Raw genomic sequence first — 22,221 nt, 5'->3', positions numbered from 1 at the left:
CATTAGATATTCCAATATCATTACCCCTTATACCTGTATAAACCAACTCATTCCTCTACAGACCACCTCACTATCAATATTGTTATTATCATCATATTAAAACTGGGATAAAACGCAATCCAACGATCACTCACTTTCCCCAGATATCCGGCAATATTCATAATCAGAGCCTCCCAATCCCTCCCAGATTGCAACATCTCCCTTGTCTCTCAGTGTACCATCGTCTTAGTGTAGCATCTAGGGATGAAGTTAGGGACTACTTAAGCTCTCTCCTATGGGATCAGGTCCTCAGGGCAGCAGGTGGCCACACATTGGTCACATGGACGCCACTCTGCCCTCGAAACGCGATCTTCCAAGCAGTCGATGAAAGAAAGCCAAAACGCGGCAGCAATGGATCGAAGGATTTCCCCCCTCGAATGGCGAAACAGCGAGCCGTAGTCCTGCCGATGCTTCTGTCTGTCTGCGAGACGCTGCGACATAGTCGAAGGGAATCGCAGCGTCGGGGTTTGTGGCTATCGTTGTTCAATCCGTCGGAGAAAGTAGAATAAAACAAATCTCACACAGGGTGAGACAAATTTAAAGGAGTTTCGACTTTCGTTGTTAAAATGCGTGGATTAACTTTGCACTATAGAGAAAGATTCAGTTTGTTAATCACTCTGAAAATTAATGGCTGTACAAATTTACTTGGTTACAGCAGCTTTCGATAGTGTAAAGAATGTTGAGATTCATTTCACTTTGAATCAGTTTTGATCCCCCAAATTTGAATCAGAGATGCACTACTGACAGTAAATGTCTCTCAGATTATGTATTCAGTGGGTTATTCTTCCTGCGTGGATATAATCGCTCCGTTCGGCAGTATTTAAAAACGCTACCACTCTTTGAAATGAATTTGCATATGTTACTTGTATTATGTCTGTATTTATGTAGGATTGAAACAATCAAACGGTTCCAGAAACCAAAAGATAAACTTTGCCTTTAAGTTTGTGTTAACAAGATGTTGTAAACTGTGAATGGGATCCAGCAAAGATGGTCGTAGCCAATTGGGGAACTGGCTAGGACTTGTAACGGGTAACAGTGATGTATCAGCCTGTATAGTAACATTTTCGAAAGCAAGGCGTTGGATTTGGGTAAGGCTTGGGCTTCGTCAGTAGCTTTGATACCGTTCACATTAACTTGATGGACTTCAAGCAGGCTTAAACCAGAGACCATGCATAATTCACGTTTTCAAAAACGCTCTATAAATAGACGTTGTTAAACTCTGAATAGTACATGTAATGCCAGATGGTCTTAAAACAGCCCACTTTTGATCAGAGGTCGAGGTTGTTGACCGAATATCAACACAGCGTGGAGAAATCCGGTCACTCAGAGAAGGGAATTGCTTTTAAATCCCTCGACTCTTATAGTGACACGCCCCTCAATCTGCCAAGTCTTTAACGGTCTAAGTGGATTACCCACGTGGAGTAACGCTGTGTTCACGACAAAGTTTTTGAAAACTTGAGGTTTTAGCCTATGTTTGTTTAAACCTCTTAAATGTTCAGTTTTTGGAAAGAAAGACAGAACTTGCTCAAGGGTATATAAGAGGCAAAGTTATTATTATAAGACGCAATTTATCCCATGCACTCATACACTGTTGATTTACTGAGATGTTCAAAAGGGAGACATTACATTGTTCCACGTACCTACTGCATCTCCTTTGAACTTGCCTGGTGTAAGTAAGACTGTTTTTTTTTTAGAAGAAGTAAATTCCTATCCTTCAGCTCCCCTGAGTTTTATTTTTTCGCATTAAATAATTGATCTTCTTGTAGCCCCTTACAAAGAGTTGCTTAACCTTCTTTGGGTCGAACTTGCATTCAAAAAGTACCAAAGTGTCAAGACAATATTTATACTAATATGACTGTAAATGTTGGCTTGAAAGGCAAGTCTGTTCCACTTCTGCATCCTCCCTTTAAACTGTAGTCTTGAACCCTTGGATACGTGGTCTAACATGACTTTATTGATTCTTCCCAGTATTTGGCACAAACCAATCTCTCCATCTTACTCCACACGCTACAGTACTTGAGACGCGTCATCTCTGTCATCACACTCAGCCTTCTGCTGTGCCAATCCCGCCTGTGCACTTTGCAAAGAGAAGCAACCAAACAGTACGCCCTGGGGTCCCTTAAAGATATATTGTTTGTTGATTATAAGTTAGATTATTATATATATGAGGTATTACGTGGTGAAGTATCGGAATTTGTAGTGGGTGACAATGGGTGCGTTCGTTTAGCTTCCCTGGGTCGACCCCGGTGTGTGGCGTTCTTTTTTTCCAGGACGAACGTGGGTAATTATCTGCACACGTTCGTCCTAGAAAACAAAACCGCCACACACCGGGGCTGACTGGTACCCTAACAAAGTCGCCCAGTATGTAAAGGTTAAGCGACTAAGCCATTTTAATCTGGGGGAAGTACTGGGGGAAGTATCAATGTATATTTGGTAACCATCTTGCTTGCTGGGTATGGATTATATTTTCTTTTGAGAACTTGTCTTGCTATTATATTCTACTATCGCGGTGTAGATTTCGGAATTCGGGAGACTTCTCAATTCTGAAAAGAACCGTCCTGTTTAAAGGCAGTGGACACTATTGGTAATTACTCAAAATAATTATTAGCATAACACCTTTCTTGGTGACGAGTAATTGGGAGAGGTTGATGGTGTAAAACATTGAGAGAAACGGCTCCCTCTGAAGTGCCATAGTTTTCGAGAAAGAAGCAATTTTCCACGAATTTGATTTCGAGACCTCAGGTTTAGAACTTGAGGTCTCGAAATCAACCATCTAAATGCACACAACTTCGTGTGACAAGGGTGTTTTTTTCTTTTATTATTATCTCGCAAATTCGATGACCGATTGAGCTCAAACTTTCACAGGTTTGTTATTTTATGCATATGTTGAGATACACCAACTGTGAAGGCTAGTCTTTGACAATTACCAATAGTGTCCACTGCCTTTAATAACTACTACCTGGAAAGAAGGTAGGACATTTGTCGGGACTACTACCTTCCATTAGTGGATCGAGGGGACTTTTCGTTATTAACTTTACTACTGCGGAGTGAGTTCTTAGGGTCTCGACGTTTCGACTAGCTTGCTCTGGTCATCGTCATGAGACTGACGAGTGTGAGAGATACTATATTTATAGGGTTTCAGTGTTGGTTATTGTTTTTATATCTTGAGAGTTGCAATCATACAATCTTAATGAAGTCACGCTGATGCATTTCTTGTTGTCTTCCAAGAAACATTTCTGATTGTGAGTTGTCATCTGAACATTATCGGCGTGACCATGTCGAGTTACAGTCTGCATGCGGTTGTATTGATCGTCTCACAGATTTCTAGAAAAGGAGATTTATTTTGTAGGTTGCACAGCTGGGGCTGTTTCTTTTCACAAAATGACGAACACCACATACGAATGTTGGTTTTCAGTGCACTGAAATGCAGTTGCAAAGGGACACAGAAACACCCTTCCCCTGTTAGCGAAAAGATTTACCCTGGTGGAATCGTTGTGTGGAAGTTGAGGGACCGTCCTTTTCCTCCTGTAATTGGTTAACACATTTGCCGTGAAATAAGTGTTTATGGGGTACACATGTGTTGTATAACGCATGTAAAAGAGAACCCAGTGCACTTCCCCGGTGTTCCTGGCTGTGGCTGCTATATACACCGTAGCACCTTGTAAACCCTTATAAGGTGCTAAATAAATGGGTCTCAGAATTCATCACTGCAATAAACCTATCTTTCTGAAAGTTTGTATATACTTTGCGCCTTGAGTACCTTGTTTGGTGGATACGTGCGCTATATAACAGACTTCGATATTATTATTATTATTAAACGATGTACCCTCATGTCCTCATCAATCGAAAAAGACATGGTTTTTGATAGAGTAAATTATGTCCTAATTCTTTTCCACCTATATCCAATAAACACACCATACAAAGAAATGGTAACAGATATAAACGATCACAAGTATACACACCAACGAAGATTGTAGTTAATTTAATTACATACATATTCAATATTTGTTCATAGTGTTGTCAATAATTTGTCTGCAAATGGCCAGAGCCATTGACATTATTTCTACCACACAATCTTTTTGTGAACTGGGGTGTCACTAAAACCTGCATGCACAGAAAACTATGTTGTAAAAATGCTGCTGGTTATAATTAGTATCCAGTATTGGTTTATGTTAACCGAAGCATAACTGTAATTGAAAAGAAAACTCAATAATGTATACCAGCAGCTTTCTAATAATAACGTCATAAAGGTCGTGCGTGCAAATCCACGAGTACCGGTTACTGTCAGGAAAATTGCGCCCTCTGTAGTTTAAGTACGACTTGTGCTTCGGATACGGCTGTTGCTAAGGGTGTAGCTAAGGGCCTGCCATACTTTAACACATGATGACGCGGACATCTAGCCGTAGCTGTAGCCGTAGCCGCACATTCGGACACGGTCTAACACTCGTTGCCACTTTAAAATCGAGACCAGATAGGCTTACTGTTTAACACTGATAAAGGTCTTTGGCAATCGCGAAGACTGGGTGAGGGGAGAAGAGTTGGGTGTAGACTTGATTCAAGTCCCATTCTCGTGTGAGATCTCCCTAAGCATATCACGCCAACTTTCCTATCAAACAAACCGTAGCATACAGTACAGTGCGCGCTCGCCGTCAAAATGTGGTCCCGAGAACAGGTTGGGGAATGTAGAGCATCACAAAACATTAGTTTTCTGGCAGTGGCATGGGATTGGGACTTCAGTCAAGTCTAGGTTGGGTGTGGCATTATACTGCTACACTTTTGTTGCTAGAATTACCCCCAAAGATATGTTTCTTATCCTCATGCAGAATGTAATTCCTCCCTTTGATAACCAATGAATGACTAAAAACCGATGACAATTTTACACTCGGCTGCCTTGAAACACAATGTTGCACATTAATTGCTCACGCTTGTTACGTCATTCTTTCACGCACACGATAGGTTTGTGTTTACGTAGTGTGTAAAACAATCTCAGTTATAAATAGCGGCTTTTTAATTAAACATAGTTTAATATGACGCCTATTATTTCCACTCCACTGACCATAACGTGGAAAAATAAATGCACGATATTAAAGGATTATTAATCAATTAAAAACGATAAACGTATTGATCATACGATATTGACGTTATCTCTCCCTTTTACTAATTTTCACCTTAGCTCTGTTTTGCAATTGAGCAATGCAGGGCCAAAGTGCTGGAAAACACTATAATTGCGATACGGTTCATTAGCAACACACATTTTTTACGAGGGTTATTTTTATATATACCATCGTATCTCTCAACCAGCAGAAATCCTGTTTGGAAAGTGTTTTTCCTTGTGTGATGATTATGGACTTTTCACAGTTAAAGCAAGTCGAGGACGTCCAGTACGTCAGTATCATTAATTGGTATATCCAGTTTCAACGCAATGAGGACGTTTTAATGTCCACTCTTCTTTAATACATACACCGATGACTTGTATCCTGATGGTCAAAGTGCGATCGCAATTAACCACTGGGTCAATTATTGACTGTCTATTGCTCAATATTGACTGCATATTGCTCACCTATTGTCTGTGCAATTATAACGAAGATGATTCCTGACAGCTGTAATTTTTTTGATTACCTGATACTGCGTTGTTGATTTATTCAATTTGCTGTCAGCTTTCGGAGAGAATGCAGCTTTGTTGTGATAATTGGACGCCTATGGCAGGAGAACAATATGTCTGCAACAACCACAGCTGAATTAATTAGAACAGCTTGAATTGGTCCCGTCTATGATCAGTACACAGACATTCAACCCGAAAACAGTATAAATATATCAACCATTATTAGGTGAGTCTAGTTTTTACACGAACAGTGATAAGCCTTAGATCGAGAGAACAAAGTGCAGCGCTGTCTCCACCGGCAAGATGTTTAATAATACCTCATGGCCTGGAGATTTTCCTGGAGATGTTTCTGAAGATGATGAGTGCAGCTTTCTTCCAGTGCTGAACTTGACTTCGGAGAAAGCTGCTAAGCCATATCTTCTGAACTCGTCTACCAACATGATTGTCCTAGCGACTATGTTCATCATACTGGCAGTCGGTGTGCCAGGAAACCTTGCCTTCATTTATCTGATCTATCGCGTCAAGCATATGCGGAATGCTACCAACATGTACCTGACCAGCTTGGCTGTGGTAGACTTAACCTTCTTGTCTATCACCATTTTTACCTACTACTTCTATTTTACCAGCCCGGTACGAACTCATCTGACCACTGCCAAGATAGTGGGCTGTATCGGTGCGTTTTGTATGCCGTACGTCACCTACTTCGTCTCGGTGGCCAACGTGACTCTGGTGTCCTTAGACAAGTACAACGCCATTTGCAGCCCGATTAAGTACATTCAAAGACGAAACAAGGCTCGTGCGTCCAAGTTAATCGTAGGAAGCTGTATCAGTGGCGTGGGTCTTGCAGCACTTGTTATGCTCCGCTACGGGAAACTTGACATGTACTGCGCAGTGTGGCCAGACAAGAAAAGGTACCGAAATCTCCCGGTTGTTCTCGGATACTGCGTGCCGGTCTCCTTTGCTGGACTCGTAATCGGTCATCTAGTCGAGGTGACTGTCTTCATACTCGCTCTAGTGTCCAATATGATCATGTACACCCGGATTATTATTCGTCTCAGCGCCCGAATCGACAATAAGAAGCTTCAACAGCAGACCATGTCGAGTCAGGCACTCCAGGTACGTAACCAAGTGGCTAGACTACTGATTGCTAATGGGGTAGTGTTCTTCTTATGCCAGACACCATTCCAGGCCGTCTCGCTCGCTTTCGTCATCGGAGAGGCCATTGGCACACCTAGAAACGTCTTATACCGGAAACTGGTCCTCCCTCTAAGCATCAGTTATCTGCTTGTGTTTCTGAATTCAGCCATAAACCCCATCATCTACAACCTTGCGAGTAGTCACTACCGTAATGCCTTCAAGAAAGTACTCTGCGTTAGCAGGAGAAAGAAGGCACGGCCGCTGGGTCCAAGTCTTCAACTGCATGGTATTGACAATAAATGCTTTGAGGACAGGGAGCAAGCTGAGGGGTTGGGTTTATCACCCAGCATGACAAAACTTTAAGACTTGTGGACAGCTCGTATAGAAAAGCTCAAGTTACTTCTAGCAGGAGAAAGAAGCCACGGCCGCTGGGTCCAAGTCTTCAACTGCATGGTATTGACAAGAATGCTTTGAGGACAGGGAGCAAGCTGAGGGGTTGGGTTTATCACCCAGCATGACAAAACTTTAAGACTTGTGGACAGCTCGTATAGAAAAGCTCAAGTTACTTCTAGCAGGAGAAAGAAGCCACGGCCGCTGGGTCCAAGTCTTCAACTGCATGGTATTGACAATGAATGCTTTGAGGACAGGGAGCAAGCTGAGGGTTGGGTTTATCACCCAGCATGACAAAACTTTAAGACATGTGGACAGCTACACTGGATGCCGTGTTTTGTACTCGATTAGAAAAGCTCAAGTTATACTTATTGTATTTTCGTTTCTGAATGTGTGAAATGAGTGTTTTTGTGCGTGCATATAGGAGCACATTTTGAACCCCTTGTGTTTAGTGGTTTTTAACAGTACAAAACATGTTTCAAACGTTTTTGGAATTCAAAGTAAGCAATAATATTGTACATAGTTAAAACAACGTCGTAGAGAGTTTGGATGCACTGGTATAAAAGGCGAAATATGAACTATTGAAAAGCTAGACTATACTGAATGCACGTAGGTTGAATGGAGACACCAGTACGAGAACTGGGCAATCGAAATCTGCACCAGAGTGAAATTGGGCTAAGACAGGCTCATTCACTTGTGAGTGTATAGAGAAGCTGACTATAGCATGCATGGAACACTGCGACCCATCTACCCACTACTGCAAAATCCATGTAGCTCAAGAAATCTTGCTAAGGTCAGTGATAACTCAAAGCGCTGCGTGGACAAATGCAAAGCTATACCATATGTCCATCGAATCGAAGTTTTGAAAGAAGAATGATTTGTATTCTGCAATCAATCAGCCAAAGGTATTGCAACGGTGGTATATGATAACTCAAAACAGTGTGTGGACAAATGAAAAGCTACCATCTCACCATTTGCATCGAAGTTTTGACAGCAGAACGATACAAAAAATGCTTGAACGAAATGCTTTCAATATTTTATACACCTCATAAATAGATCCTTGTCATTTGAATTTTGGTGACATTCAACAAAATGTAGATACGGAAACTTGTTCACCCCACACTCTGAAAAATATACAAAAACCTCTTCTTAACAACGTGGTTGACTGCATGTAAAGATACAACCACGTCCGCCGTTACACGACCTTGCCTCGTTTTGAAATATGGTTGGGAACGTTTATTTTTGGGAACGACGCTGCAAAGCGTCAACCAAGCCATAAGTGGACTCCAATATTATAGCCGATAGATCGTCATGTTCGGCAGAGGACGAGACATGATCCATGTTCAACTGATCAAATGACAATAATCTGTGTGCGTGGTTTTAATTATTATATCAACACGGAGACAACAAATATTAATTTATAATATACATGTATTGTAAATATATGTTAAGTGCCCTTAAATTATAATTATACTTGTGAAATAATATTATAAACTGGGGAATAAAAATAGTTTTTTGGGGGCAATACGATTGGAACTATTGTTACGAGCCAGACAATCTTTTGATATAGATGTATAATGGAATGGAAACTTCAAACGTTCAACTCTAAACCATTTGTGATATCTTTGTTAATTTTGAACATTTTAAAAAGAAAAATACTAAAAACCAGAATCGGGTTATCTGAGCCATAGAATTTTGGTCTATATCATTATTTTTGTGTATCAGACTTATGGTCCCAACCTGTTAGCGCCCTCTTGTGACAAAATGGTGGTCGCACCAACGATGAGGTGTGCATAATTATACGTGTTGGGGTGCCAATGATTTTCAAACGTGAAGTCTAAACGTGAAGTCTAACTCAAGTCTAGTTGAGTTCCCCTGTCTTTTGGTTGGTTTTGAAGCGGATTGTACTGCGCATCTGTATGATCTTCACCCTCAGTCTGATCCATTCACGGGTCAGAGTTGACCCGTACTTTGGGTCACTCGCCCATGATCCATTTTGTTGGTCAGTATGACCCGGAATCTGTGTACAAAGTACCGAGAAGTGGGTCAAAAATCAAGCCAAAATTCAAACTTCGATCCGGGATATTTTAGAGTGCAATACTTATTGCCTTTTCCGCATGTCATATATTACGCTGATCATGCCAATGACCAACAATAATTTACAAGTAATATAAAAACTATTAATGAGGAAAAGAACCATTAAAAGAAATCAAATATAAATTTGTTGTTATAATTTTGCAAGTGTCCATGAACGCGAATCGTCGTAAAACCATCAAACTAATTGTTTTTAATTAAATTCGACCCTGTCCCCTTGCGACCAAATCCTTGAGGTGTAAACCGAAACATGCTGGTTGTAGGCTAGGTCACAAGCTTTCCAGAAATGCAAGTCACGCGTTATGATTGAATGTGTAGGTGACATCAACTTGACAGCTTGCAGCAAGTTCCTTGAAAAGCATTTGCTGGAATTCAATTCACTCGTAGTTCCGAGGTTGCGTAGCAGGTACTCTCAACTCGGCAGGCTACAATCCGGTTTTGATTTGGAGCCGAGTAACTGTTGTTATAACACCCCTTGCAAGTATTCTGCCTGCTCATTGGTTTAGAGCGCGTCACATGACATGTCTTAGTTTTGCTAGACGACGGCCGTGTGATAGTGCGTCGGCTTGCCATGCGCTAGTCCGAAAGACTAGCACACGGCGTGCAGTACCCAGACGTCCGTTGCGTGTACGAGGATGATACATTAATAGTCTGTAACCATTTCGGATTGCACGACACTACATGCAACACAGTAAGTAAAAGTGTTTGCAATCTGTATTCGCGTCGTCCGTGGATTGTAGCATTCAGGTCTGTAACTTAATAATAATAGTACAGTATTTAGAAATGTTTGGGGTGTTATAAAACAAATATTGACTGCTTTTACTCGTGCAATGGTTAAAAACTATGACTCCCTCGGTGATCCTCGGAGCGTTCTATTTTCCCTCGGCTTCGCCTCGGGAAAATAGAACGCTCCGGGGAGTAGTTTTAACCATAGCACGTGTAAAAGCAGTCAATATTTGTATATTATTGTATAGGCATTCACCAAATGTTCTTTTGGCTGACGAGTCGGAGGTGGGCCGGTGTCCTAGGGGGATTTATAACACCCCTTGCAAGTATTCTGCCTGCTCATTGGTTTAGAGCGCGTCACATGACATGTCTTAGTTTTGCTAGACGACGGCCGTGTGATATTGCGTCGGTTTGCCATGCGCTAGTCCGAAGACTAGCACATGGCGCCCTGCGCTAGTCCGACAGACTAGCACACGGCATGCAGTACCCAGACGTCCATTGCGTGTCTGAGGATAATAAATTAATAGTCTGTAACCATTTGCACGACACTACATGCAACACAGTAAGTAAAAGTGTTTGCAATCTGTATTCGCGGCGTCCGTGGATTGTAGCATTCAGGTCTGTAACTTAATAATAATAGTACAGTATTTAGAAATGTTTGGGGTGTTATAAAACAAATATTGACTGCTTTTACTCGTGCAATGGTTAAAAACTATGACTCCCTCGGTGATCCCCGGAGCGTTCTATTTTCGAACATAGTTTTAACCCATAGCACTCGAAGCAGTCAATATTTGTATACTATCCGCCGGAGATTTGGTCCCCTATATGGGAAATAAACATGGGCTGAGGAGAAGGAAGATTGTACACAGTTTGCATATTATGGGGGGGGGGGGGGACACCGAAACTCAGGGGACAGAATCTCCTGTCACACCTTTACGTATCAGTTCACAACTGAACAGAGGATTTTGTTTGAAAAATGGGTTCCATAATTCGGTTCATTGTAAAGGTAACACATACAGGCTGACATAGAAGCCGGAAAAAATTATACGCCACAAATGAACTACACATCGTTAGCACAGTTTGTCTGAGCATGGAGGTAGAAATAGCAACCATTTTTAGAGAGGCAGCACGAAAGATGAATGAAATAGAGCCCTCATGCAAGGGTCCGGACCTTCTGTTTGGCATGGGATGTCTTATACTTCGTTGGATACAGCTAATTAATTGGACAGAAGTGCAGTGACATTGGCATGCGGGGATGTAGGTGCAGCTGACAAACATCACATCGGACCAATCAAAACCCATAATTCTTACCTTAGAGAAAGAGGTTTTTTAAACATTGATTTGAACTCGAGTTTTGAGTCATTCTGACCCTTACCGGGTCTTTTGACACACACAAACTCCGGGTCATACTGACTCATAAATGGGTCAAACACCACGGGACCATAAATCGGATCAATTTTGACCCTGAACTATTTATAGTGAAGGAAGGCGAGGTTTTCTGTCCGGAGCCGAAGGACAAAAAATACTTTATAAAACAACTATTTGTAGCTGAAACTGAAGTGATTAGTAAAGTCATTTCAATGTTGATGTTTTATTTAAGTTGTCCCCTTTAAATGATATCAATTTGAATAGTAAATTGATAAGACGAATGATATTTGTGTTTTCTTTCCTTCTTCATTTAATTGACCTACTTGAATCGTCGAGTTGAACCAACGGTTCTTTTCAGAACCACCCCAACTCATTAGAGGTAGTCATTACATGGTGTTACCGCAAACCTTTCTATATCGTATTTCCACCTTGCAAAGTTTCAAATCCTACTTGACCTACTTACCTAAACAAAAAAGATACTTCGACACCAAACCAAATAATGTTTAGTTTTCCGAATCCAACGACCTTGTTTTGCAGATAATAATTGTATTTCAAGTGTCATTATTTAATGGTCGGTTGCTTTCTCGGCCTCGATGAGAAAGCATGGCCATTGTCCAGACAACTTGCTGGTTGTTTTCTGACACGGTATCCTGCTCATGTATATAAAAGGAATTGTAAATAGGTGGTGTGTGGTGGGGGGGGGGGGGTTATGGGTGAATTATGTGTTGTCACTTTTTTTGGTGAACGAATCCTTCAAAAAGACACGTAACGGTATATTTTGATATTTATATTGCCATATCGTAACTCATTGTCTTGGTATCCTAAGCTTGACCATACCACTCGTCCGAGAGGGGTGTCAATCGACAGTGATTTGGTCAACAAGGGCAGGACGAAACTCTTGTAACCCTATTTTGTGTACAACATCGGTCTGTCATTGTCAATATGAAAAAATAATTTACTTAATTAAATAGCACTTTGGGAAGGAAGTGCGTTCTGCTCTACCCTCCACAGATGATACCCATGCCTACAGATTACAAATTGTAAAGGGTATAACCCAGCATAGTTTCAGCCCCATGAGTAGGTGGCAACATGCCCCTGGTGACAGTTAACTTGGGTCGGTAAAGTCAATTGTTGCATCCCATACCTTAAAGTGGCAATCTGGCTTAAAGATGTTAGGCGATATCCCATAATAATATTTTAAAAAATATCTCTATAATGAGAATACCAATCGAACATGGCTAATCAAGAATTAAAATAAAATAATGTGCCACAGCTTTTTTTCAATCTTTCTTCAAAACCTGTCACAATGTGATACTTTGAAACGGGATAACAGTCTTCCCAAACACCGGTCCCATCCGTTGTTCTCCTCCATCGACGAGAACAGGAAAAGGAACAGCGTGTAGGGCGCCCGCTATCGTCTCAAAGTCCTCCCATCAGATGAAGAATCTGAAGGTTTTTACTCTCAAAACAAGCAGCGCTAATAATGTGATGGTATGCTTCTCTACGTCAACTGTCTTTACTTAAACCATCGAGAGAGGACCATGACATGTATATTGAGACTCATCAGCTTTGAATACCTTCACATTTAACAACTTGGTCACGATCCAATCGCATCAACTCAGCGGCATACAACACAAGTGTGTCGGCCTCGTGTGCGCGGCGGAACCTTGTACTTGTGCGAGGAGTTTAATTCAACAAATTGTTATGGTATTTCTGCAGCCACTGCCGCTGCGTGTTGGGATATCCGGACGCACGACGCATCACAATTGTGCCAGGTTATAAGTGTATGGATAGGTCCTTGCTCTATACACTGCCTTTTCACCGCCGGACGGTCAGTGCTTGTTATTGCAGCCGTGTGTTTAATACTGCTATAACACATGAACTAAACATCCTCTCTTTTGAAACTTATTGACTGTATACGGAGTATACATGTACATGTACTTGGTTTTCAATAACGAATAACATTGTGAGAAACTCGGTAGTATTTCTTGATCTTCATCGGAAGTATTTCTGGATCTTCAGTAGAAGTATCTCTGGATCTTCAGTATTTCTTCATCTTCAGTACAGTTATACATCTCAAGATGGTGGTTGACACGAGTCATTTGAACTGCTCCGATCTTGACCAACTCAACCTCACTGATGTTGCCAGGGCATCCACGTATCTCATCAGCCCTGGGGCTCGAACGCTGGCCCTGGCTGTCCAGCTTACTGCCTTGGCAATCGGTGTACCGGGTAACTTATCTTTCTTGGTGTCCGTGGCAAGGGTGCCATACATGAGAACCATCACCAACTACTTCTTGGTCAGTTTATCCATTGCTGATTTGACGTTCCTGTTGTTCACCGTCACATCTTACCTCTTGTACCTCACGGCACCAGTGCGTAGTCACATCCACTCACTGGTGAACCTGAGCTGTCCTGTTTCATTCTCCATACCGTTTCTCACCTATTTCGCCTCCGTTGGAACCATATGGCTGGTTTCTGCAGAGCGGTACTCTGCCATTTGCCGGCCCCTCAAGCACATAGCAGCACACACCAAGAAAAGAGCTGTCAAACTCATTCTAGCGACATGGACGGTGAGCTGCGGCCTGAGCGCCCTTGCCGTGTTGCAATACGTCTCGCCGGACAAGTTCTGCGTGACATGGCCGGACAGCGACGACGATAAATTCTCCGGCCTACCGGATATCATCGGCTTCTGTCTCCCGCTAGCTCCATGGGCTATCGTGGTGGGGAACCTGACCGCTTCATTGCCGTTTTTTGTTGCACTCATATCCAATATGATCATGTACATCCAGATCATACGTACACTTAGTACACGTCCCGTTACCTCCCCCGAGGATGGCAAGCAAGGGATGTCTGCTAAGGCCCGGGCAGTTCGCAACCAGGTCGCCCGCATGCTCATCATCAACGGATCAGTGTTTTTCTTCTGCCAGCTCCCGTATGCTGTTATCAATCTTATCTACGTTGGCAGCTATTTTCGGGGTTTGACATTTCTGCAGATCAACGAACTGCAGAATAGTTTGCGCATTTTCAGTCACAGTCTCCTGTTTATCAATTCGGCGATCAATCCCATCATTTACTACGCGATCTGTCCGTCTTACCGCCGAGCAGTCCGTATTGCTCTCACGAGCAACACACACAATACAGAGGTGTCTTAAACTATGCAAACACTTCAACACACTTCAAACCATTTCCAAGTGAGTTCAACCACTGACTTGTTATGTGTCCTTCCACCATTAACAAGAGACCATCCAACTGCATTTGTCTATGGTCGAACTGTGCAAAGAATTTCCTTAACTGTATACGTCTATTCAGCACTCTCATCTCTATTATTATAGGCTTGTTAAAGACACTGGACACTATTGGTAATTGTCAAGACCAGTCTTCTCGCTTCTCACTATATGATATGCGGTGTGTCTCACCACATGCATACAATAACAAACCTGTGAAAATTTGAGCTCAATTGATCATCGAAGTTGCGAGATAACTATGAAAGAAAAAAAAAACCTTGTCACACACAAGCAAGGTTTAAAGCTAATAATTATTTTTAATTAAATAACCAATAGTGTCCACTGCCTTTGAGAGGTAACTTGCCCACAGTCATGGATCTTGTTATAACCAGAGGCGACCGTATTGATGGAATAAGATTAACAAGTCTCTGAAATGTACATTCAAAACTACTGTACAAAACAAAGGTATTCATTTTGGTTTACCCATACACACCGGTGTGTGTGTTAGCACTGGATACTCAGTACTTTCCCGAGTTCTGTGAACAAATCACAAGCACTCTACTCGGGTGGGACTGGAATCCACGACCTTTGCGTACAGAGCAAAGTCTTACCAACAATATAAAGCAAATTTTTTTATGTTTCACCTTTGCTTGACTTCTTTGTATAGAAATCGAAATGAGCCATTTTAAACATTCACTGTAAACAAAAAAGTAAATCAATTGTGTTGATGTTTGTATAAACAAAAAATCACTGAAATATTTCGTGTTTAGAGTCATGGTTGGTCACCGTCAAAGACCATTGAAAAGGACAAGTGATGAAACATGAAACCGTTATTTCCTGATCGCAAACATCACTAACGCTGCGGATTGTAACAGTGCAGCTGTGTATTCAATAAATACTATAGATCTATACCCAGCGGAGAATATGTACATATTTTACATTTCTTCAAATTGTATTTGCATGCTTACTTGTTGTGTGTGTGTAAATATAGCACTGTTGTAAACTATTGGATGATACTTTAATGTTAAAACTGGAACAAATGTATTATTATTTTTTAGTTTACCCATACACCGATGTGTGTTAGCACTGGGTAAAAACAAATAATATTCCAACAATTCTTTATCCCTGCGGCAAACTTAACATCTGTTATGGGAACAAAGTTGCATAAATAAAATGTAAACACTGAATGTAGTGACATAGACAAAAATAGATGCAAAACAATATTTTAAACGTGACCATATATAATATTATTGTGTTATAATAACACTTATTCCTGTAAATATAATTACATTGGTGTTTGTTTAACACCCTAATGATGTTTATTTTGACTCTTTCTCGGTTCTCTATATTATGTGACAAACACCCATGGTACAATTTTAACACCGGTTTTTCCCAGTCTTTTTTAATGTAAATACTACACCATTAAATTGGGGTAACCTATTCATATATCATACGCACAGTATAGGATCCTATAAATAAATAGTGTAGTAAATATTTGTTGCAATTTTAAAATGAATACCTCTATTTTGGGGGGTTTACTTAACTCATCTAAGATTAAGTAAAAATTTTCGAATAACTGTAAAACTTGGAACATCGTAGGTGCGTGAATGCATCTTGACATTTGACATTTGACATATTGATGAATATTGTACGCAATGTTATAAATTGAAGGTATATACGTTTGGCGATCAGCACTCCTAAAATAAATGGCAATACAAACTGACTTGGTTAGAAAGTACAACAGCTTCCGATAGTATAAAGCATTTGGATAATCGTTTCAATTTGATGTGATTTAGAAAGGCATATCAGTCTTAACCCCGGAATTTTGAATCTGATAAACGTTACTGTTCGATACGTTTCTCAGACTGACCTGTGTATTCATATTAGAGAGTATTCATCTTGCGTGGACAAAATCGCTCCGGTCTTAGGCCATCTTAAAAAAAAACGCGACAACTTTTTGAAATGAAACTTTCAAATTTCAGTTTTATTGTATATATATTTTATTTTTAAGATTAAACCAAGCGAATGGTTCTATACCAAAGGTATGTCGGCTCCAGAGAGTTTATTTGCTGGTTAAAGGTGCATAATAAACTTGGTTATATAATAGCCTTTCGCAAATACCCGCAATTTTTTTTTGTATAGATGTAATTTTAATTGTTTTGAACAGAATAAGTAAGGATACAAACAGCATTGCTTAGTTTTGTTAGCGTTTGTTTAGCTTCCCTGGGTCTACCCCGCGGTGCTCATTCGGGTGAGCCCCTGACAAGAGCTAAACGAACGACCACTCACCGCTCCCGTAGTGACGTCATGCACCTGGGGCCAGCCCCAAGTGACCCACTCCACAAGCAGGGCACTGGGGGCTGACCCGGGTGAGCCCCGGAATGACGTCAAAGCTGAACGAACACACCCACTGACTTCTACCTCTACTTCAACAGTTTTTTTCTTTCTTTTTTTAAAGCCAGCATCTAGACATAGGGACTTGTGGTGCTTCCAATAGTGGACATTGGGAACCAGTAGTGTTAACATAAATGCAGATTGATAAGGTGCAGATAACAACAAAAACCCTTGTATTAATTCTCGTGAATTGCCTCCTTGAACATCTCCACTTGGAGCAGCCCAATGGCTTAAGGACAAATTGTTCACTGTGTAGGGTTGGCCAACCCCCTTTTACTTCTACTCCAACTGTTTTTTCTTTTTTTATCAGAGCATGTTTCTAGATAAGGGACTTATGTGTGGCACTTCCAATAGCGGAGTGTCATCCAGTAGTGTTAACATTCATGGCAATTGATTAGGTGCAAAAAACAATAAAAATCCTTGTATTAATTCTCGTAAATTGCCTCCTTGAACATCTCCACTTTGAACAGCTCAATGGCTTTCTAGGAAGTGCACCACCACTGCTTCTGATCTATTAGTTACCCGCGGGTGTTTATAAACGCGAAGGAATACACTCTTGCATAAAAACAAAACAATTTGTAAAACCATCTCTAGGGATCTGGTACAGTGTGAGAAGCAATTGAAGTTTCACGGTCTAGCACTTTGTGTCGTTTTCATTTAGACATCAGCCACCATATACATCACCTAACACACCCAATTACACGGCTGCCATGGTCTTCGCTTTGCCGTTCCATTTTACATGCATAATTAGTTTGTGTAGCACACGAAGTGCAATACTGTGGCTGTATGAATGTTGTGACAATTAATTAGTTAATAACTTCAACGGCATATAGAGCTATTTGAATACTGATTGATGTACTACATGTGACAGATTGTAATTCTTAGCCAAACGGCTCTTTAACACTTCAGTTCGTGAAAACGAAGATTTTTTCCCGCATGCTATATTCAATTTGTATCCATAATAAAACAAATGTTATACTGATCAATTTGTATCCCAATCAAATACACGCAATAAATTCATCTTAAAGGAACACGTTGCCTTGGATCGGTCGAGTTGGTCTTTGAAAAGCGTCCTGTAACCGTTTGTTATAAAATCGATATGGTTAGAAAGATGTTGTAAAAGTAGAATACAATGATCTACACAAATATGCCTCGAAATTGCGTGGTTTTCGTTTTACCTCGTCGACAAACACGGTCGGCCATTTATGGGAGTCAAAACTTTGACTCCCATAAATGGCCGACCGTGTTAGTTCGCGACGTAAAATGAAAACCGTGCAATTTTGAGTGATACTTGTGTGGATCATTATATTCTACTTTTAAAACATCTTTCTATCCATATGCATTTTATAACAAACGGTTGCAGAACGCTTTTCATAGACCAACTCGACCGATCCAAGGCAACGTGTTCCTTTAAAATATACACGTGTATATTATTTTGAGTGGTCTTCCGTTGACATAAGCTTCATACTCCATACACTCCTGGTCATAACTCATTGGACCCTGACGTTCAAATATTTATAATTTGACTTGTAAAAGGTGATCTCTGGCCTGATACTTTACGGTGGCAAACGAAGGCGATTGCCTACATGCCCCCCTGGTCATTGCCTTGGTGCCCTGGAAATGTTTAAGTAGAAATTTACAATTTCCTCACAGGATGCCCAAAGGATTAAATACCTTGGTGCCCTTACCATTTCAAAAACGAAGCAACATGCATGCAATATATGACTAAATCATTCTACAACCGAAACCATCGCCTGTAAGATACCACATTAATTTGTCATTTTGGACCATGACTCGTTATAATTTTTAGCACATTAAAATTTGTGTTGACCTTGACTTGTAGTAGAAAATACTCAAATTAATTTCCCCGTTCATTACCAGAGATAATGACATAGTTACCATTATTATAAATCGCCTATTAAAATGTCCATATCCGTCATTAAGATTTTCCCGGCAATTTAATTCAAACAAAACATAAACGATTATGGGTCTTGTGGCCGAGTGGTTTTAGAGTATCGAATTGAAGTTCTGGTGATTAAGTCACCGGGGTGGAGGCTCGAATCCCATATTGACGCATGTTTCCGCGAACAAGATATTTCACTATGATTGTTTCTCTTTACCTTTTACAGGGGTATACAAAAGCACTAAAACAGGTTACTTCTTTTCAGCACTTAAATAAGTAGCCTCCCAGACTCCAACTCTACTGAAAACTGGTTATTACAACTATATGTACTAGTTTGTATTACATTGATACCTCACCATGCGATATCTTAAAACCCATATCGAAGACAATGCACATGTCAACATACATTGTCAATCTCTTCCAAACAACTGTTCGATATTTCGCTAACCATAACAATAAATTGTAATATGCACAAAATAATTGATGACCCTCAAACTGAATTTTGTCCACCGACCATTGGATTCATACAGAGTGGCAGTACTGCTGAATGCAATCAGGGACTTATGATGGCATGGAGCCATTAGACTTGATGGATTATTGTAGGACACCGTTCGGCTATTGCCAAATGGCTTAAAATAAATTGTTTTGTGGCTGTGAGGACAGACGTAATCTTGCATGAAATGTGACAAGCACGACAACAAGTTTACGACCAAACTCGCCTTCACAGCGGGGTCGTTTATTGCAGTAATGGGCTAGGGGGCGATTTCACAACTCCAGTAACTCGTCTTAACTCGTGGTAAGCCTATACTCGTGATATACTGTTATCTCTTTTACAATTCATCCTGATGCACTACACTAGCTCACCTTACCAACCAACATATTCAAAATACTAAAATAATTAGTTAAAGTCCCTATTAAACAGAAACAAAATATATACTATATATTTTCTGAAGATAACTTCGTTTCCCATTGTAATTTGGGGTTAGGTTTGCGGTTTGACTTCTTCTCTTTATTGAGTGTATTGACGTCAATACTTCTGTTAGTTGGACTAAATAAATACAACCCAAGATTATGTTTGTCAAGTAAAAGGTTTTGAATTCAGAGGTTACGATGGACCATCGCGTGTTGATCAGGTTCATGTGGCGATGTGTGGCCAAGTGGCCTGTTATAGTTCACAGAGCACAAGCTCTGGTGTTGTCAGCAGCAGAGTGTGGGTTCGAATCCCGGTCATGGGTGCCTTTGCAACGCACTGCATCATAATTCCTTCATAAAAAGTTAGGAAGGTAGTGCGCGCTGCATAACCAGCCGGGCTCTTAGTGGATGATAGACATGCCTATACATTATTACAGACTAAAGACAAACCCTGTTTCAGCCACATGAGTATTGGTGGAAACGTGGCCATTGGTGACTGGTCAACATCCCAAATCAGCTTGGTGTAGACCTCACCTTGAAGTGGCCATCTGACCTTGTGATGTCATGTTGTAGATGTGCATGTAATGCGTGATAAAAAGGTGTGAAAGTAGTGCATTCTGCTTTACCAGACAGGCTCATAGAGTGGATTAAAGAAATTCCTATATGCCTACATCCTTACAGACTGAAGGGAATTGCAGTCTGTTTCAGCCACAGAAGTAGGTGGAATGGTGCCTATTGGTGACACTTGATTTTGGTCAACATCCCAAATCAGTTTAGTGTAGCCTTCACCTTAAAGTGGCCACATGACCTTACGAAGTTAAAAATGAAAACAAACTACATTTTTTAGATGTGTATGTTATAGGGGATGTCTCATTTGAAAAAAAAAAAAAATATTTCCGAGAAGTGTTGTGTACAAAGCAGGTCACGGGAAAAAAATGCATACTATGGAATGCCTTAAACATCATCAGCATGACTTCTATGTCCAGCTGTTGTGATGGTGTATTTTTACAGTCTGACATACTACACGCGATGACTTGTACCAGTTGCTTCTCTTTAGGTCTTTAAGTGTTTACGTTCACGGATCATAGAATCAAACATGATTATTTTTAATGATGACACCAGACTTCATTATGGTCCGTAATGATTACCATTGATACGTGTCAATTTCTCTTCGGGAACATTGGTATAGTTGATTTATATGTCAAGACAGCGGAACACTTTCTATTTTTGTGTTTTTGAGCCGGGCATTTTTTTTTTATGATTTCATTTTACATTATCTCAAGTGTCAAGTCCATGTGTAAACGAAACGCGTCAAGTTTGTCAAAAATGCCTGTAAGCGAGCTTGAACGTGAGCCAATTTGTTTGACTTCTAGAAAAAAAAAAAAAAAAAAAAGTCGAGTGATATGTGGGAAACATGTTATTCAACTTTAAAAGCATCTTTTCAACCTCATTTCACAACAAGCGTCGCTTTTGATACACAAAGTGCCACCGAAGCAGTGTTTCCCTTTATAACTAAAATATGAAATTGAATTGAATTAAACCGGATTGAAGTTTGTTGATCTGGAAGATGAGATCATCAGGTTTGGGTCCGAGGTGTGTGTCATGACTAATTGAACCGATCATGGTCAAATAGCAAACAAAACATCTTCAATAAATACACACATCTTTCAGCTCTTGGTTGGCGGGATTGCAATCAGTGTCACTGTAGATCCATCAGTCAAGCTAGTCATTAGACTTGACTCAAGTCCCAATCCCTTGCTATCGCTGCTTCTGCAATAACTACATGTTGACGATGGGGGCGCATTTGTCTTATGTGATTCAGAGCCGTATAGCTCTGATGTGACTGCTGACGTGTTGTTTGGGACCTCCCACTAGAAAGGGACTTGAATCAAGTCTAGCTAGTCATACAGGCCTAGTTCTGGTCAAGACTGCTACTATCGTCCGGTAATACTCCTAATGGTATGGGGGCAATTACACGGGGATTGGCTTGATTGATATTTATCTCATCCTGTGATGACAGAGCATCAATGTCTCTTCGGTACCTCGTGTGGAGTAATATTCTTAATGGTTATATTTAAACAGATGCAATACTGACCACTCATCTGTTCAGAGGTCCTTTAGTGCAATTTGTGTATAGATTTCATAACGCTGCTTTCGCATATCTTTGAGACCTTGGTAAATGGGTTTTATTGATCAGGAGTGGTCTTCAAACTTTTTGTTTGGCAAAAAGAAACATCGTTTTCTTAAGTAATAATCGTTTGTTTACGATTTTCATATGTAATGACCTTTTGGCCCTTACATATAGGCCTTAAATTACCACCAAGGACCATAATCTTAGTAAACGCACTTTGTTATAGGCCTGTCATTTAAAAAAAAATGCTTTAAAAAAACCCAATGTTTTCTTTTAAGAAACCAGTGTGAGTAGATGT

General features: G+C 40.5%; 2 protein-coding genes across 2 annotated transcripts; both read left to right on the top strand.

Moving 5' to 3' along the window:
- The first annotated feature begins 5,424 nt into the window (after positions 1-5,424).
- Positions 5,425-8,671, top strand: LOC139938613 (thyrotropin-releasing hormone receptor-like). Its single transcript, XM_071934206.1, has one exon. It carries the CDS (start codon positions 5,945-5,947, stop codon positions 7,139-7,141), a length of 1,197 nt encoding a protein of 398 aa, XP_071790307.1. The 5' UTR covers positions 5,425-5,944; the 3' UTR covers positions 7,142-8,671.
- A 4,143-nt stretch (positions 8,672-12,814) lies between these two features.
- LOC139938878 (beta-4C adrenergic receptor-like) lies at positions 12,815-14,511 on the top strand. Its single transcript, XM_071934526.1, has one exon. It carries the CDS (start codon positions 13,438-13,440, stop codon positions 14,509-14,511), a length of 1,074 nt encoding a protein of 357 aa, XP_071790627.1. The 5' UTR covers positions 12,815-13,437.
- Positions 14,512-22,221: the final 7,710 nt, after the last annotated feature.

This window comes from Asterias amurensis, chromosome 6 (assembly GCF_032118995.1).
Source record: "Asterias amurensis chromosome 6, ASM3211899v1".
In the NCBI taxonomy this organism is placed as follows: Eukaryota; Metazoa; Echinodermata; class Asteroidea; order Forcipulatida; family Asteriidae; genus Asterias; species Asterias amurensis.
This window is presented reverse-complemented; position numbering and strand designations above follow the sequence as displayed.